At 36.8% G+C, this 20,124-nt stretch overlaps 1 protein-coding gene across 2 annotated transcripts in view; it reads left to right on the top strand.

The window, feature by feature from the left end:
• TMEM117 (transmembrane protein 117) overlaps positions 1–20,124 on the top strand; it is a 201,889-nt gene that overhangs the window by 73,717 nt on the left and 108,048 nt on the right. For both annotated transcript variants that reach the window (XM_027682172.1, XM_027682173.1), the window contains one exon: positions 12,128–12,227. In XM_027682172.1, the coding sequence (XP_027537973.1) occupies positions 12,128–12,227 (100 nt within the window). The remainder of the gene's footprint in view (positions 1–12,127; positions 12,228–20,124) is intronic.

The following is a 20,124-nucleotide window of genomic DNA, read 5'->3' as shown; positions in this document are numbered from 1 at the left end:
GACCACCTGGAGTATTGCATCCAGATCTGGGGTCCTCAGCACAAGGAAGACGTGCAATGAGTGAGTTCAGTGAGTCCACCAAGATGACTCCAAGGGGGATGGAGGAGCTCTCCTACAAGGAAAGGCTGAGAGAATTGTTTTTGTTCAGCCTGGAAAAGAGAAGACTTCAGGGTGACTTAATTGCTGCCTTCCAGTATCTGAAGGGAGCCTACAAGAAAGATGGAGAGGGGCTTTTCACAAGTGCATGTAGTGACAGGACAAGGGGGAATGGATTCAGACTAAAAGAGAGTAGGTTTACATTAGATATTAGGAGGAAGTTTGCTGAGAGGGTACTGAGGAACTGGAACAAGTTGCCCAGAGAAGTTGTGAATGCCCCATCCCTGAAGGTGCTCAAGGCCAGGTTGGATGGAGCTCTGAACAACATGATCTAGTGAAAGGTGTCCCTGCCATCAGCAGGGCGGTTGAAACTTGATGATCTTTAAGGTCGCTCCCAACCCAAACCATTCTGTGATTCTGTGATTCTGATGTTCTAGGCTGGTATGAACTCTCAATTCCTTGAACAAACTGCACTTTCAGTCTCCTTTTATATGCACACGCCTTAATACAGCAAAGGATCTGTAGGCAACTATAAACACTAAAATGACATTTTAGAAAGCTTGGATGTATTCTCTTGTTTGAAATTAAGATTTTAGCTGAGTGCTTTTCAAGGAAGGAAGCAACTCTGTTTTTCCTCTTGCGGTGAGAGTTGCTGTACAGTGCTGACATTGTAGCCTGTTCAGTCTTTAGAAAAGGAGTAGCAAAATACAGCTGAATCTAAATATTTCTCTTAAAAACATTTGAAGACTGTGATCACATCTGTTCCATTTTGGGCTATGATCTTTATTCTTTTTCATATATTTTGTACTTTGAATATATTTCTGCATTTCTGTGTAGACCTATCTTGTCATTTCCCTTCCATAAAAATTGTTAGTCCAGTTTCCCAGTTCTCCTACACTTTTTCCTTCTTCTAAATATGTTTTTAATATTCCTTTTCCCCTATTGCATATGATTTTCTCTGGTCTTGGCTGATTGATGGTCTCCTTGTTGTCCTTGACAAATTCATCATTCAGTAACTTGGCATGCTGAGAGATCCCAGCACCTACTGGTGGAATCCATGGAGCAGGTGTGTGTACCATTAGTATTCATGAAGAAGCGACTGAGCAGGGATTATCCAAGGACTTTTGCTACACTTATTTTTAGGCTTTGCCTGTATACAGCAGGAAGATCCTAGAGTAAGCAGAGTTTGTATTTTAATTTATTCTTAGTATTTTGACTTGTTCTGTCTCTCAATATCAAAAAAATTAACTTATATCCTGCATAAGCAATAAATGCATGTGAATATGGCCAACTTTTGTATTATTTATATTAATACAAAATACTTATATTTTGTGGAGGACGTTTTACAAATACTAAACTATTTAATAATGTGGAGTTAAAAATGAAGTTCTGTCTTCTTTCTTCTAACTGTTTGGAGTGATGTATAGCAGTATATACTTTAATTTATTGGATTCTAGTGACATGAAGAGAAAAATCTTGGCTATTTGCACGGAAGTGTCTTATGCCAAATCCTTAACTGTGTTAAATGGATGAGGTCTTGGCATAATCATAAGAGACAACTTGAACTAAAAATCTGGAGCAATCAGTTGTAAAGTGCACTTGTTCCCTAGTGCCCTTTCAGATTTTATTCAGAGTTTTGAATAATGTTAACTTTACTTTTGATAATGGATTTAGGTTTAAATAAGTAAGTTTAAATAAATGTGGCTTAAAAAGACCAATCTGTAAGTATAAACAGGGGTTGGGTGAGTTCATCCCTTGAGTTTCCTTCTGACCTAATTTTTTTCTGTGATTTTACCTGCTTTATTTAATTATTACTAATTGCTTATTTGATTGATCTGTCAGTGATCTAATACTTAAAGAATATTCATCTTGTCCTCAAACTACCATAAAGTCCTATGTCCTTTCTACTCATTGAGCAAATATCCCACCAGGCAGGTTTTACTTAGCCTTTCTTTCTTAGTAAATTTTTACTTCTGCAATGCAAAATAGCAGAACTCTGCCCCATCATCCATCCATTCAGTCTCAGATATTTTCACTGACTGATCTTGTTTCTGACTGACTCATTCATTTCAATATTACTTCTGTTATAGAAAATAATCAAAGAAACACTTACTTTTAAAAGATCAGTTTAGTTGAATCACCTGTTGTACAGACTTGACACTTCTGTAGGTTTGTTTTACAATTTGAGCAGTCATGATACAAAGCTCCAGATTGGTGTAGATAACTTATAATAGTCGTTACAGGACCTCTGCAGTCACTGTCTCACAACTTTGGTTATATTCTGTCGACTTGGTTCATAAGAAAACATAAAAGTTTCTATTTAAATAATATTTTAAAAATATTTACATAGAAAATTAAAAACTGATAAATCAATTTTAATACCATTCAGATGTAATTAAGCATTAAATAACCTTACTTTTGGAAGATGAGCATATTCATATCTGTAGTTAATCTTTGAATTCTCTAAAAGAATATCTGGCCTTATTCTGTATCATAGGTAGGAATAAATTTTTCTGAAAGAAGAAAATTGCACAATAAATGCTAATCAAAAGTGATTTGGATATGAAGCAATTTGTCCCAAGAATTTTTCAGATTAGAGGGACTTCCTGTTCCTAACCAGCAAAAGAAATTAAAATAATGAAAAATCCTATGATATGCAGATTTGGAAAGAAAGCTGGAATTACCATAGAAACAGGTAAAAAAAATGAAGCTAAATATTTCTAAGTAACTGAATTTTAAAATCAAACCACAAGATTATTTTCAATTTGAGAGATGGCAAGTTTTTTCCGTTTTGTAAATATTTTCAGATTTATAATTCCCCCCGTCTATTAAAATCAGTACATTTCTTCAAGCGATTGCAGGCTCTGCATGACCTACAATTTTATAGTAATAGCAAAATACTCCTGACTATTTTTTACTCCTGATAACTTTGAAGAAAGAGTCAGAGGTTCCATCAGCACTGGCAGTACAAGCACACAAGCCAAATCAAATATCTTCATATCTTATGTAAAAGGTAATATGAATAGATTTGAAATTGTCATTTAAAGCCTATGTGTCAGTTAAATCACCCTGTAACCTATAAAGTATGTATTCTCTTCCAATACCCTGATATATCTCTGCAGCAAAACTCTGGAAACAAAAATGTCAAAATTAAAACTTATCACTCTGTACTGCTGTAGTAAAAAAAAAAACCATCCAAACAAACAAACCAACCAAATAATTCTAGTCTATTTAACAGCAATTATACTCTCTCACCACGTTTACATACTTTAATGCAAATTGTAGGGTGAGTCATATGTCAGACACCACTGCTTTAAAAGTGGGCATCCATATGCAGGTTGCATGCATCCGTATTTCCTATTACTTATCATATTCAGGCTCTGTCTAAGAGGTTCAAATACTGGTCCAGCATGCGCTTTAGTGAAGCATCTCACCTTGTTCCAGTCACAAATACATAGGCTCTTTCAATGACTTCCAGTGTTTAGTAAAACCTTAGAAGTCCTCTGGTCCATGTTGAAAGGACAATCCTTTGGCCACTTGTCATTCAGCTGCAGGGTATCAGTGGTTCCTGAAAATAGAGCGTTGAAAGGAGGCACATGGTCTTTGCTTCATTGAACCACTACGGCAGACCCTTGAAATCAAACTAATATTGGTCTTTGTAAAGTCTTAGAACAATGCCATTAAATAAAGAAAAAAAAATCTGCTTTATTTTAATAAATTATTTAAAAAATAAAATCAAGACATTTTCCCTATTTTATTTTACATTTTGGACTTACAGTTTTTTTCAGAGCCAACTCAAATTCTTTTCAGTTATGAGCACTGAGAATCCGTCAGCGGAGATTCTGTGCCAGCATTTCTGCATTCCTTCAGTTCCAGTTCATTAACTTATGACGTACTGTTTGTAGTTTTCTGGCATTTCATTATTTTAATTAAAAAAAAATTAATCTATTTATCAATATTTCAGGGAAGTTTAATAAGTTAAAGAAAGATTAATATACAAAGTTGCATTATCTGCTAATACTTACAAGTTTTTACTAAAATTTACTAAAATATTTTTCTGCTTTTGCTTTCCTGGTTGGGCTACTGGTTACAAGCAGACTCATGTTTTAACATCTGCAAATTGTCCTAATTTCTCCTTTCTGAATAGCAATAATAGTGCAGTTACTAGTACATTCAGCATTGTAGTAATGTGTTTAAACTTCTCTGCCATCCCTACAACTGAAATGGATAGAAAGTACAAAGTTTTTGCTGAAATTCACTGAAGTTTTAATGTTATCAAAGCACTTGGTTAAAGTGATAGAGTTCCAGATATATTATTTAATTTTGTTAATATCTATTGATGATATGAAAGGTTGTCTTTTTTTTTAAAGTGAATAATTTTTTGTCTTTGAATTGCCAGTTCTGAGAATATTGCTACACATCTGTCCTTATCCCTTCTTAGCTATACTGAAACGTCAATAATGGGCATGGATGTGTGTAAGCCATGTCCCATTCTGAAGAGTTCAGCCAGTGCAGCATTAATCAAAGCCATTCTTACTAATATCTCGCCGGGTTTAAAAACAGAGCAATTATTTATTTAAAAGAAAATGTTTCAATGCATTTCTCTTTCTGAATTACCAACTCACATTTCTAAATGCGTTGCCTGTTATATTCTTTAGTTTCTGTTAATGTTGCTTTCAAATTTGTTAATGCTATTTTCAAATCTGTTATTTTCAAATTTCAGTATCTATTTCTGAAATATCACCCAACAAACAAATTATCCGCATTTTAAGATAAACATATCTACAACATTTTACAAAATCTTGACTGTAACCCCCCCAAAAAAACCCCAAGTTTACATTTTTCTAAATTTCAGAAACTCCAAGCATACATTTTTCTTCAATGTGCATGTGTATAATTTAGCTTACTGTTTAGCATCTTGTTGAAAATTACCTCTTGCTATCCTTCTCAGGATTCATATGGCAAGGGCCGAGACTGCAAACTTCTATGTCTGCAGAATGTGTTACAGTATGAGGAGTCAAGATCCTCTTTAAACCCTCAAAATTGGTATGCCCGAGGCCACTTGTCTTATTTGTGTCCCTGGGCACCTGTTTTATCTAGCATTTTGGAACTTTTTACTGTAAAACTATTTTGATATCATAGTATATAGGCAAATGGAGTGAATCAAATAAGGCATTTAATGTACCAGCACATACTACAGTGTTGTGGATTAGTCACAGGATTTCACTGGCTTATTAAAAGGGATGCTTAACAGTGTGACATGCTTCCCCTTAATGTGTCACAGTTCTCTTAACTTGTTTTTCATTGTCCACTAAAATAATGTTCAGTAAGAAATTCACTTAGCAGTAAGAAAATACCTTAATCCTATCCTGTAGAGTCAAACTGGCATGTAACAGACAACTCTGTGTTTCATTGCTTCAGTAAAAACAACATATGCAGTGGTCATAGAGTTTAAGTGGAAGCATAAATAACTACGTATAAACAGCTGCAGTGCTTGTGTCTGTGTGAGTGTGTGGTGGGGGCAGGTAAGGCTGTGTTATGGATATTTAGGTGAGCATTCATCTGTTAGCACAGTAGCATTAGAAGTGTTTCTGCAGTCTATCCTTGCCTGAGTATTTTAGCCTTTGCTGCAGAAAGATGCTAAATGTACTCCTCAGCCTTTTGTTTTCCTTTTTACTGACTACACAGAATATACATTTTTTATGATACACATTGCACATGAATAGCAAAAAAATCTTGGAAAATTTATAAAAGATGTCTCATGGACATAATAAATTTGAAAAATCAATTTGTTTTATTCTTTTGTCACGCACCTTTTATGCTTTTTCCCAGACTATCCTGTCCATCATAAATGCCTTGTAGTGGAATCTGTAGGGGTAGTAGATCATTTTCATCACAGCACTTACATAACAACGGAGAAAGGTGCTTATCTGAGGGAAGAAATCTGGGTTCAATTCCCAACTTATCCACTGGTTGTCTCTGATTTTATTTATGTCATTTAGGGTTTGACACACACACAAAAAATGTAGGTGTAGCAAATCCCATCATTTAAACTTGCTGGAAGTATGTGCCAGCGCTCACTGAAGTTTACCCAGGGAGGGTACATTCCTTGTATAGTGGAGTCCTTAACACTTTTGAATTTGCACATCCCTAAGGTTTTCCCAGTAGAGATGCAGACTCTCACAGCCTCTGGGAGTAGGCCTGTCATTAAGTTACTTTTTGCAACTCCTTTAGAAGTAAGCTGTTGGCCATTTTCATGTATGGCATCACTAAGCCATAAAAGAAAATCATCTAAATGAACATCCTTCTTTGAATTGCTGTAAACCCCACTGATTATGGAGACAGCCTAGGAAGACTAGCATCATTAGGTGAAAGTTAATCTGTATAAGTACCACCTGATCCTTATGGAGAAGTCTGGACTCTGTTATGCACCAAGTGCTTGAGGGTTTGTTGGAATAGGATCCACAAAAACCCATACAGGAAACTACTATAATTTGCAATTAGAAAAAGCTACATTAGGGACAGAAATATGTTTTAAATCCTGTCCTAATTTGCTTAAACACCTTAATTAGGACTGTACTTGTGATCTAATCCAAACAGCTATTCTGAGCAGTGGCATTCACCTCCACTTCTCTAAAAGTGAAGGAAAGGGAATGTTTCTCTTATATGTGAAAGATGATACTTTTACAAGACATGGAATATACAGCTTCATTTATATCTCACCTAACAGAGTCTGAAAAACACATTTCTCATCCTCTTGGAGAGTGCCATATATAAAAACCCCTACCTTCCTAATAGAAGTTGTCACCACCTTTTCTTTTCTTATTGAGCATGACAATGAGGCACAATTCTCTAACTTTGAAGGACGTTGAACCAGTGTTCCTTAGAATAGGGACTGGATCTCATGTGTTCCCTATCATTTATGTGCATACACCTAGTCTACATTAACAGACAGAATTGCAATTGCTGCATTTTTCAATGGGCCTTGGTAGGCTTTCAAAACTAGAAACCAATTGGCCTATTATCATGGAGAGTGGGAAGCTCCTGTATATCCTTGCAGCAGAACTTAAAATGACTTGGGAGCTTTAAAAGCAAAGTTCCCAGAGTAAGTTAGACAGCCTGTAGACTGATGAGCAGAGGTTTTCAGAATCACAGTTCTGTTGCCTGATTTCAAAAAACTGTATGAATAAGTTACCCACCAGTGATGCTCAGTTATAGCATCAGTCCATCAGTCTCAGGTGTGCTGAACTGTGCTGTGGATCTGCCTCGCTGTAGCCGAGCTGGTTTTGCATCCTGATTTTTTTGTGTCTTGGACATCAACCTACTGAGCCTCTTGTGCCTGTTACCTCTTTGATGTCTTGTCAAGCAAAATCCCTGGTTCAGTGCCTCTTAATTCTCTCTGTTCTGGTGTCATATAAGAAGTTTTATCTGTAGCTACAGAGAATGCATGGGGAGGTGGTGTAGGTGCTCTCTGTACTGTTTGTTGGCAGCTATGCATTATGCCATCCTCATTATGATTTGCCAGTTTATAAGATGGCAGGTCTTGCTGTCTGTGTGTACCTTCCAGTACCTTCCCTGTGGCTCTGATTCAATTCCTACTGGTAGAGGAATAGCTTTTCATCTGAGCAAAGTGCTACCAAGTGTCTCATTTGCCATTCTGTCATTTTAGAGTGACAAATACAGATCAGGAACTGTATCTGCAGTCTTTTATGTATGTTTTCAGCTGTTCTGATACTCTCCGCCTCTGCTAAATTAGGAGTAATGGAAGCTTGTGGTGCCATGTCTAAACACATGCTTCTTTGCAGCCTGTGTTGAACTCCCATGCTGTCACTTTTTTGCCAATGTCAAAGCATTTCACTTTGTCAGATGCACTAGGGAAGATGAGTTCCATATAGATAATCAACTATTTAGGGGGAATGGCAGATTATAAAACCACCTCAGAAAAGCACATATCAGACTGCAGAACATGTACAGATTTTTTGTAACTCAACATAAAAGATATCTAGGCCTCTCCTCCTTTTTGAAGAGGATTGTTACCACTCTCTGTGGGTGCAGTTATTGTTGGCTTTGTACAGAACATGCCCTGTGTGTTATGTGCCAGCCCGGTGCCTTCAGTGCTCTAGAGTGTATAAAGAGCCAGCTGAAGTTTAGTTAAGATCCATCAAGATCGCTAAAATGGCTTTAAAGTCAACTAAAACCTCCCCAAAGTGTCTATGCTCTCATTGCTGTCCATGGAGACCCAGGGTTCAGTTCAGATATGTTTGGTTTTCAGTTGTGTCGCAGGCCTCACAAGAGATGAAGATTTCTTTGGATTATCATTTGGAGACCAGGTTATGTCACAGCACTGGGAATTATTTAGTCACATAGGTTTAACAATGCCTTTTGATGTGTGAACGTGTTGTTTTGACATGCTAGCCATCAAGCAGTAATGTAAGGCATAAATTATTGACCCAGAATGTAGACAGTAGTATAAGGATGAATCATGCTCTGATCTGCATTTACTATGACTAATCTGCATTTAGTATGACTAAACTCCATTCAGAGTTTGACTTCCTGGTTTAAACTTAAATATAAGTGTATAAATTCAAGCTATAGCCCATTTTCAGATCCTGTGATGGTCAAGAAAACACCATCTCAGCACTGAGTCTCAGTCACAACTTTTATTTCAGTGCCTGCAACAGTGTCAATAGCACCACAACGACTTGTGCATCTTTATCCAATGTAAGATTAAAAACCTTCCATTTGCTTTCAGACTGTTCGTCATTTTAGCAGCTGGTAAAGTGTCATCCTTTGAAAAAATGCTCTGATATCTTCCTTTGAACAATTTCTCTGGGCTAATGCTGTTGTTTTCCTCGCTGTCCGTTCTGTGAAAACTCTTAACTACAGAAAAGTGATCAATATGTCAAGCTCCTATGTCTTTTTACTGACTCATGATTATTACCATACCTTTTGCATCAACATGAATGTAGACAGTACCCTATGTTTTTCATATATATATTTTTTTTATTTGTTTTCAAACTGTGTTTGTCAAGTCTCTTTTGGTTCCCCTTTTTGTCCTATTCTGTCAAAATTTTGGTCAACCTTCCTTAGACTTTGTCCTGCTAAGGACAGTTGCCCTAGAGCTGCAGCTTCCAGTCTTACTGACAAAGATCAATACAGTCTTACTGTCAAAGGCTTTCAAATCCCAATTACAAACTTGTCCTTTATCTATAATATTCACAAATATTGGCTCCTCAGCCTTCAATTATTTACACTTATCCTGTCTGTTTCTGAAGAGCTTTTTTACTCTGAGCTTTAGCTGTTGTGTTTTTTTCACTTAGTGTTTCCTTATATTTTTTGCTCAGTATTTCCTTATATTGTGTTCATGCAGTATGAGTGTGCCTTGCTGCAAAAACACGTATGGAAAATTAAACAGAAGCCTTTTGACAAGTTACAGAAAATCTGGGCTGACCATGATAGTTAACTGGAACCCAACAGCTACTAGCCCTTCTGCAAGGTGCTGACATGGGTCCTAACCGAGAAGCAGGCTAGACAATTAAAGAAAACTCTCTAATCACTAGCTAAAGATAGAAAAAAAAGTGGATATTTTTTCACAATAAAATTAATTTTACTTTTGGTACTGTTATAATATACATCCTGATAACATCACCACGAAAGCATGGCTTTCTTTGAAAATGTCAACTGTTCTCATTTATATTTAAACTAAAACCTGAAAATTAAAACTGAGTGGCTTGGTTTCTTTTTATTTTTTAATTTTTTTTAATTGATTTTCTTCAAATTGTTAACAACCTCAAATCCATATTTTAAAGTAATCAGTTTCTGTTTGAGTTTTGAAACGAAAATAATACTGCAGAGAGCATAAAAGACATGGGGTGTAATGCTAACAGTTAATAAAATAATAGTGTATTTAATTGCTATTTCTAATAAGATGACAATGCTAAAAATGTTCTCCCTGTTTGTAAAAGGTTGTAGCTGTATTTTAATCACTAAATGCACTTAAAACATGCACAGATTATGTTCCTAAGAGTTTTGTTATAATAATATGCTACTTTAAATGAAGGTCTGTCAGTTTGCATATTTAATTTAGGCAGTACTTACAGACTATGATACACAATTCATGGTAGGCTTCTTGGATGGTTTCGTGTTTCAAATTACAAAAAGAACTGTTAGAATGATGTGAGGCTTTCAAGGCCTTTCTGTGTATTTAAGTATTCTATCCAGCTCATCTTATTGTAAGCCTTCTGGTCCTTTTAACATTTGTAAAAACAAGTGATTGCACTGAGAATTTCAATTGCCATTAAAAAAAAATGGCTTATGTCTAGTTTGATATCTCTTCTACTAGGGAATACCCATATTCAGTGCTCAGTGACCTCTCAGCCTTTTTGGATAACCTGTCTTATGTCCAGCAGCCTGCCAGGGGTGGCTGTGGCAGGCCCCCTATATGTGACTGGGTTATAGGAGTCACCCAAGTGACGTGTTTTATGGGAGTGTTGTGCAAGTGTTTTCTTACTGTACACCTGTAATCAGGTATAACACATAAGACAATGTGTAATGCATATGAGAAAAGGTGAGAACCCTGGGGTATGTGTTTCCCATAGATGGAAAAGATTAAGATATGGTTTGCATTTGAGGGCCCGTCCTTACAAATGACACTTATTGTCGTGCCTTCTTTGTGAATAAGACACCTTCTTAAGGAATGCAGACTTGATAATTTTGTGCCTTCACAGGTGCTACATGAACAGCATATCCAAGATGCAGGAAAAAAGGAATTCCAAATATTTTCCAGTTATAAAGCATCTGGGAGAATGTATCTGTGAGGGGTGTACTTGCTGTTCTCAGTCTTCCTTGGTTTCTGCTGTTGCCCTCTCCCTAGAACATGTTAAAGTGTGTCTAAGAAATTATACTCTGCTGTGCATGAATTTGTGCTAGCAAGACCTTCTGTCCTCATCAGATATTCAGATTTTAATAGAACTGGCCCAGAAAGTGGGATCACTTTGCACTGATCCTGTTGCAGGGGTGTGATCTGTTAGCTCCTAGACATTTCAACATTTGGCATATAATAATGGTAGAATTTGAATAGTGGATAGCACAATGTTCCAGGACATTTTTACATATAGCTATGTCACTTGTGCACACCCCTAAATGGGCATAACATTACATAAGCAATATTTACAAGCATCTTGAAAACAGAGATATCACTTGTAAAGTTAAAACACAATTGCCATCATTATTCAATGTGTTAGCTCTTGAGGAGAGTCACCTCTTCTTGAACACTATAAAAGTCTTTTAGTAAAGGATATGACTATATTAAAAGATATATTTTTTTTCAGAAAGGTTTTAATCCAACATGAGTAACTTTTGCTTCTTGATTGTCCTTATAGCATCTTAATGAATTTGAAGTTAAAGGTCAAATTATCATGTGAGGTTTTGAATCCTATCTGTTGCATTATTTAAGCAGAATGGAAATGCTTCTTTTGGATTTAAGTAAAATGCATCTGTGAAAATACAGTGTATAAATCTACAAACAGTGACATCTCACTGAAATTCTGCAAGGCTTGCTTGCACTGTGTTAAAAAAAACATGGTTGTATAACTAGTGGAATGAAAAGTCAAGTGGCTCAATTATCTTTTTTAAGAGACCTTAAAGGTTTTTGTTTTTATTCATAAAGTTTTTGCAAAGTCATTGATTCTGAGAATGTTGCAATTCCGTTTGTTCAAAGGAAGAGTTAAAAAGTGTAAAACAGTTTCTACTTCCAGAAGCCTTAGATAATCCTAAAGTCTTTGCCAACTGTTATTTTAACACCTTCAAAAGAGACATGGACTTCAAAATCAGATTCACATTACATTTCTAATTGGAATTGACCCATACGAGTTCAGTTCTATGTCAAGACTCAGATCTAGCAGAAAAAGTTATTATAAAAGAAATGGGAAATCTTTCACAGCTAATCATAAATTTTGTCACTAATGCAAGTTCTTTATAGCTGCATTAAGCAAATGTGTATAGCTTATAGACTGTGTTCTTGTTTCCACAGTGCATACATTATAACAGACTTCATGGGCATCAGGAATGAAAATTTTATGAAGATGGCTGCAGTTGGGACTTGGATGGGAGATTTTGTCACAGCGTGGATGGTAAGAAACATAATTACATTTTAAAGGAAAGGAATAAGTTTGTTGCTTTTAAGGGAAAGAGGAGAGGAGAAACTCAATTTCTTGAAGTATTCAAGTATTTCAACACAGAAAAGTAAAAAATTAACAAAGGCATAGTGTCAGGGTATTTAATTAGCTAGCGGTCCAGAAGAGTTTCAGTTAAAATTTATCAGGGCAATATGTAATTTTTTTGTTTTGTGAATGGTAATTTTGCCATTGAGTGCTATTGGGACAGCACGGTTAGGCCCTCCTTTGCTACGAAATAACATCATGACTTGCTATCTGGTAAAACAGTGAGTAACAGCTAAAGATAAACAAGTCTAATGAGAAGGATTAAGAAGAGAAGCAAAATTAAACTGAAAGATGTGACAAAGAGCAATGGAGATGAGAGAAAGAAAGAAAGCCAGTTACATGCCAGCATTTAAAGGTAGGCTGTTTGATGTGAAACTATCAGATTAAGTTTGTATGTAATTTAGGATTTAGAAAAATTAGGTTTTCACTTGGATTATACTTGTTACAAAAGTTTTCTTCTGAAATATGTGCAAGCCAAAGATCAGCTTAGTGGAAGAGAACCAGAAAATGACAGCTAATTGAGAGCAAAATAAAGCATGTGCATGTTTTAATTGTTCGGGAAAGGCATTTCTTAAAGTGATAAAAGGGGAATATAATTTTTTTTTAGATTGCTTTTTTTTGTACCTACACTAATGTGTAGGTAAGAATTTTAGCAGTTGCATTTTAACGTCTTCTATCCTCCACATATTTGGAACATACTATACAACAGAGAGAAGGGAAAAAAAGGCATCAAGGATTTTTTCAACGTGCTATTCAATATGTGTCAGTGGTTTGTCCAAGACAAATTATGCTCTATGAAATGGTGGCCATGAAAAGCAAGTGCAGAGCAAATGATTTGTACGTGCTTTACAGTAAGGACATTGTAGAATTGGTGCATTGACCAATGTTGACAATAATGTGGATTTCTTGTGAATCGATAATAAAATTCATGGGTACTTCTGAATACTTTTAGCTTGACCCTTTTTTTTATGGGCTTCCACAGCTTTATTCCACTATTGAAGAAGAGATGATGCATAAACTAAGCAGAATTGAGGAGGTCATGTTCATCATACATATGTGACTTAGAGCGCCAGTTATAGATTACATACAAGTTTCACTATGTTAGGTAATGTGGATTTTTTTCAGTCCCTCTTTTCTCATTTCCATGAAAAACCCCCTTGTTACGTGCACCCTGTATAAAGCATGGAAATGGTTGATTCAAGAGGCATGAAAATCCTGATCCTTTTCTCTGTACTCAAAGCTGTCTCAGTTTTTTCAGCAGCGGAGGCAAAAGTAGATTGTGCCACAGCAGATTCCAGGGGTGGATGAAGTTATCAATGAAGAACAAGAGAGACTGGGAGAGATTATAGAGGCAGTTTGGATAGAGGAGACTGTTTAAATTAGGCTGGCTCTATTAGCTTTCCAGAAGAGCAGAGGACATGGGATTAGAGGGTCAGTGTGTTTTAGGACATGCTTTGATTGCACGGGGAGAGTTAAGAGATGTAATTATTGGTGTTTAGATCTTCAGAGCAAAAGGGAATAGTGATATTGCTTCTGCAACGCCGATCTCTAGGCAGAGTATATGAACCAGTCAATGGAAACTACAGTGTTTAAGGGCAGCTAAGCCTAGGAACATCAAAGAAAGCTACAATGTCAGATAGAGAGGTATTAGTAAGAGAAGATATTGGACATGTATGTTGTTGCATGGGCATGTACATTGGTGCAAATCTCCCACACGGTCTAACTTAAGCAATCTATCTTATGCTATGGGAACAGAAATTGTCATGTTGATTATATTTGAATTTGCTTGACTTTCTGTGTGTAAAGCCCAGCATGGAATTGATGTCAAAGTAATATGAGTCTTCTGAGGTATTATTTTATTTTGCAAAGTTTCCCCATCCTATTTTGAAACAGGAAAGAAAACAACAAACCTGTAAAGGGACCTGTGCACATCTTCCCATTCACAGCAGTGCTTATATTTTCTAATGTTTAAGAATTTTCTTTGAAGGAACTACCCATCCATAGACTCCAAAGCAGAAAATAAAAATGAAGATGTAGCCTTCTCTTCACTGTGTTTGAGCCATACTGGAATTAAGATCTTCCCTGTTTAATTGGAAACTTTGGGAATAAGCAGAAATAAGGCAGAACAGATGGGATTCCATTTTAAAAATGAGCAATCAATAAACAATAATATTATTCTAGTACAATGAGGAGTGGCTTGTTAAATCAGGAAAGTGATTGAAATGGGAAAATATGTTGTTGATTGGTGTTTGCTTTGGATTGAAAAGGCATAAATAAGCCTTTCTCCTCAACACTTCCTAGCTCACTGGTTAGTTTGGTGACAGGATCTGACTGAATTCCAAATAAAACCAGCAATATTCTTTTCATTGTATTTAAGGAGAATGGGGCCATACTATGGATGCACAGGAGATTGTCCTTTGTACCTCTGGACAGGAATGTCTGCTACTAATAAACATCTTCACTGAAATCTGTAGTAAGTGTTAGATGTTCTAAATAAGCCTGTGATGAAGGGAATGGGTTCAGTACACTAAATGCTGCTTCACTTTTCCCTCTGAAAGGAAGTGTATCTTGCACCTGCTTTGACATGCCCTCCTACTCCCATAAAAAGTGCATTCTGTTCTCACAGAGAGTGTTTTTGAGGCAGACACCACAGGGTTTGGCACAGTAGGAAACCTCTGACCCACCCAGACAAGCCATTGTCGCAATTCCTGACTATTCTTTTTGGCACTTTCATTTGACTTCAGTTTGATTCCTCCCTTGCTTGGGACCATGAAGACTCCCAGGGCTGTTTTCATCTTTCATGATCTTAGCAGAGGAATTAGTAAGAAGTTAGGAAATAGTACTTTCATCACAGTCTGGATAGCAGGGTGATAGATCACCACTTGTTCCCTGATGTAGACACATTGTATCCACTTGGATGGTAGGTAGATGATATGAAGGTAGAGACCTTCTACCTTAGACTTCTTGTCAGGACATAAAATTGAGATTTCAAAAGGTCATTACTAAGTGGTGAATCTATACCTGACTTTCCTCATTAGTGGAACTGGATAATGACACCCATATACACAAATTCCCTAGGCTTCTGTGAAGTCACTTCATTAGGTGATCATGCCTACACATCCTGAAACATAACTTGTGGTGGAATGCTGCTCCTCTTGATAAAGCTTATCTGTTCTTCTGCAAGAAGGATTTTCTGTTCTCTGAGATTTTCAGCATTAACTGTAAAAGCTCCAGGAAATGTACTTATCTGGCCAAATGGAAGGGTTTTTAGTCTTATAATTCCAGAGGACAAATCTCACATCATTTTGTGTTCTGGCTTTGCTAGTTGTGAAAGAAATAGGTTTTGTCATTTTTTTTTCTCATTCACTTCCTCTATTGAACACCTTTTGTCTTCATCCTCTGATGAAGAAGGTTTCTGTATCTTCCCATTTTATGTGACTAAAATGTCTTACATGGATGGTCACAGCGTAGCCACTAGAGGGGCCTGTGGCTGGTTCATAAAGAACACTCAAGAGGACTGAAACCTGTCCATAGGGTCCTTGATGCTATTGACATCCATAGCTGACAGGTTTGAGTTAATGATTATTGCCATGCAAGCACACAGTAACTCTGCAGAGTCCTAAACCAGAAGGTATTTCTGTCATGTAGACCATGTTAGAACTTAGGTTACATCTGTAAGAACATAACAGTTGAACCCGGTCAGACCAAAAGTCCATCCTAACTAGTATCCTACCTCAAACCGTGACTATGAGCAGAAGCCAACCAGGAGAGTAAGAACAAGCCAATGATATGTGGTAGGGTCCTCTAATACTGTCTCAAAATGCATGCAGTTTTGTGTATGTAATAACTCTTGATCCTAGAATTGTTTTGCCCTCTGTGCATCACTGTGCATTCAACTACAAAGAATTTCATCTGCCATTTTATTGCCTAGGGGCTTTTTTCCATAAGCATCTTTCCTGATTCTTCACAGTCAGCAAGCCATCATCCTTTTCTCTGTGCATAAGTTAATATCATTATAAAGCTTTCTCACCTCACTGCTCACCAATTTTACCAGGTTGCTTAGGAATATGATGAATAACTGCTTCCCTTTTACAAATCCCTGTGGAATTCTGCTAATGACCTCCCTCCATTGCTAGAGCTGTCTGACTAACCTACTTACCTTCTGTTCCCTGTCTTTTAACCAGTTATTTATCAACATAAAGACCTTCCCTAAAGCTTTGAATGTTGAGTTTCCATAGAAGCCTTTGATGAGAAATTTCTCAAAAGCTTATTAGAAAATTCAGGTTAGCCTATTTCAACCACATCTCCTTTATCTATGAGCTTTGTTGACCTCATTCAGTAATTCTGTTATGAAATATCCCCATTCCTGATATTTACAGATCCAGGCACTTAGGACTCCTTCCACAATCTCAGACATTCCTGATGCCATTAAAGAGGTATTCTGACAATGTTGGGTGGCTGTGAAAGTGCTGTTTGCAGGAAAGACAAAGTCACAGCTCAGGAGCTGTGAATGGGTGAAACAGCATGGAGCCATCTTGATGTGGCTTATCATTGAAAGACAGTGAGCTCATTTCCTCATGTTCATCTTAACCTCATTATCAGTAATTTTCTCTGTCCTTGTCCCTCAACACCCCACTGTCTTATGGCCTGGGCATTATTTTGCAGGTGAACAAAAGTTAAGGCAGCAATATGTTGGTTTGTATGTTCTTGCATATAGCAGAAGGGTCAATGGAGCCTGAACATGGCTGTTGGTTTTATCCTGAAGACAGAAATGCCACTGCTTGCGGTAAGACCTATATTCTCAGTATGGGCATGGATTACATGTTTCAGAGAACATTGGGTATAGATACATAACCTCCCTTTCCTGAAACCTTACATAGTCTATGGATCTCTTATGTTTAACAAGGGAGGGTCTTAACAAGTTTCTGATATTTTCATAGGTAGAACTTTTGAATCATAATTTTGGACACAGGAATATGTGTCTGCTAAAGTAATTCTTTGAATATGCTCTGTGTAGTACAAGTACCTTGGATTTTGTATATAACTTTTAAACTAAAATAATAGCCACAAATGTTCACTATTAAATTTATGTGCGTCTTAAAAAGTAATTCTTCTATCGAGGAAATTCTGTTTAGCAAAGAATAATGTATAGGTTTATTTGCAAGCAGTGAAGAATCCACCATTCTGATGCACATTACGGGGTAGTTTGGAGAGTCAGGAGTCTTAAATGACTGACACCTTTTTTAAATTATGCCTCTGTCAAGGATTGGGCATGCCAATTCAGATTATGATCAGTGTCAATCTTCTTGATTGTTTCTATTCCGCTGACATATCAAATGACAAAATAAAACTGTAATTGAATTTGCAGCAGCATCTGAAGTACCGTACAGCTAACAACTCTGCTGTACTTCAGTAGTGGAACTGAAATTAAACTATAAAACAGGAACTGGAAGAAGCAAAGTGGATGACACGTGTTACTAAATTCACTTGCCAGAATTGCACAGGTATGTGACTAATAGCATTATTAATGGCAACATGTTTCTTTCCATTCAGAGAAGAATGAACAATGCAAGTTGCCCTTTTTGTTCATCTGTGTTCCTTGTTTTGTTTTTCATTCCTCTTCTTAAAGGCCAGTCCGGTTGCAGAGATATTCTGTAACTAGTGGTTTTATCTCCAGGTGATAACCCACATATAAATTCATCATCACAATAGCAGTTCAAATATATCCAGTCATATAAGACCTGCTAATTTTGTATTTTCAATTTTGTAGGGTGTGAATGTGCTCACATCCTGCTCTGCTTCATGACTGCTGCTTAGTTAGTTATATCAGGTGGAATGTGCCTGGTGTCATCTGAGTTCATCCAATTGTCCCATCAAGTCAGATTGCACTATTATTTATTCATTGATTGATGGTGTTGCCATCTGTTCGTATGCTCTAGATTATAATTATCTGCCTTTTCAAGCTTGATCTTTTTTTGTATTCCCCTGTTACCTTGTCATTTCAATTCTGACCGGGCACTGCCAGAGGTGTTACTTCACCCCTGTCTGTTTCCCAGCCAGCAAGTTCTTTCAACTCATTGTCACAGCAGGTATCCCAGTTGATAACCATTTTCTGGGCTTTAAAACATGTGCTTAGTATATCTAGCAGTAAAAGCCTCAGGATTTTCTTTTGAAGAAGGCCACAGCGAGCTCTACCTCAGAACTCAAGAGTAAGAAATGGAAGCCCCAAAGTATCCTAGTGTTTCTCCAAAGCAGCTGCTAACGTCTTTCAATGACAAGCAAAAGTAGTTCTGGAAGTTCTTTCAAATAGGTGGGAAATTTTCCCCACTATTTTTTTTAATTTCAAGGTTTATGAACTCATACACATATTTTTGTGCTTGTACACACATTTCTGTTCTGTCTAGATCCCTATCTAAAAATGTATGAAAGATCATGTGAAATATTAATGGGAGCTATTCTGTTCTCCACATATTGTAGATGAAACATGTAGCTGCATCTTTTACAAAATACAAGTTGTAAAGTAGAGGATATGTTTTCCTGCAACTCAAGTCTTGTCCAATTGATTTGTATTGTAGCTTCAATTAGCCGTACAGCTATAAATGAGACTCAGAGTCCTCTATTTTATTTTCCTCATTATCACAAACTCCTTTGCTCTTTTTAATGTAGAACTGTATTTGCTTCTTGACAATATTTATGGAGCAGATTTTCATATATCCTGGTTGCATGTATTTAGAAACTGAAGTCAGTGTACCATATAAATTAAAGTAACTATGCAGCAATTCTGCATTCTGACATGATGTACTCCTTAAAAATGGTGTGAATGAGTGGGTGTCAGAAGTGCTGCAGAAGTGGGACTCTAGAAATAACATGTTCTTACTGAAGATCTTTGAGTACAGATGGCAAATGTGTAAACTGTTGGAGTCTCTAAGATGGACACTTCCTCTCTGGAACAGTCTGGTTCTGTATGAGATTGCAAGCACAAACCTTTTTCACTGATTGGTGGAAGAAAAGAATTTTCTTGCTGAAACTGAAATTCACAAAATGACAGAATATGCCGAGTTGGAAAGGACCCAAAAGGATCATCGAGTCCAACTCTTAGCCCTGCACAGGACCATCCCCAAGAGTCACACCATATGCCCAAGAGTATTATACAAATACTTCTTGAACTCTCTCAGGTTTGATGCTGTGACAACTTCCTGGGGAGCCTGTTCCAGCACCCAACTACCCTCTAGGGGAAGAACCTTTTTCTAATATCCAACCTAAACCTCCCCTGACACAACTTCAGGGGACCTTCTGTATCCACAGAGGGAGATTAGCAGCAGATGGCAGTGGTACACAGCGATGCATGTATTTAATTCTGAATTCCTTTAGGGTCTGTGGGATGAACTATTAGACACTCTATGAAGGGAAAAAAGGAAAGAAGGATGTTCTGTTGTGAAAAAACATATCACAGCAGTCTTGCCTATGTTGTACATAATCCATTCTTCTCTACAAGGAAATGTGTGGTTGAAAGTGGTAAACTAAGGAAGAGACTATTGCTAGTATTAATTTGCATTATTTTGAGGGGTAGGTGTTCACTTGAGAAACCTTGATGTTGTTTTGTAGAGAAAATTTATTTAGAATATGGCCAGAAAGTAATGATGTAAACACTCAAGTTAACAGAATATGATTAATTTTGTCTTGAATTCTGCCTAAAAATGAAAGATTATTCTCACAACAGCTACAATACCTTAAAAATTGTATTCCATGTTACCGTAACATGGTACCATAACTCAACCCAGAATATACTGGGAGAGCAACTAAGCAA

The sequence above is a fragment of the Neopelma chrysocephalum genome, unplaced genomic scaffold (assembly GCF_003984885.1).
Source record: "Neopelma chrysocephalum unplaced genomic scaffold, ASM398488v2 Primary Assembly neopelma1_62, whole genome shotgun sequence".
Classification (NCBI taxonomy): Eukaryota; Metazoa; Chordata; class Aves; order Passeriformes; family Pipridae; genus Neopelma; species Neopelma chrysocephalum.
This window is presented reverse-complemented; position numbering and strand designations above follow the sequence as displayed.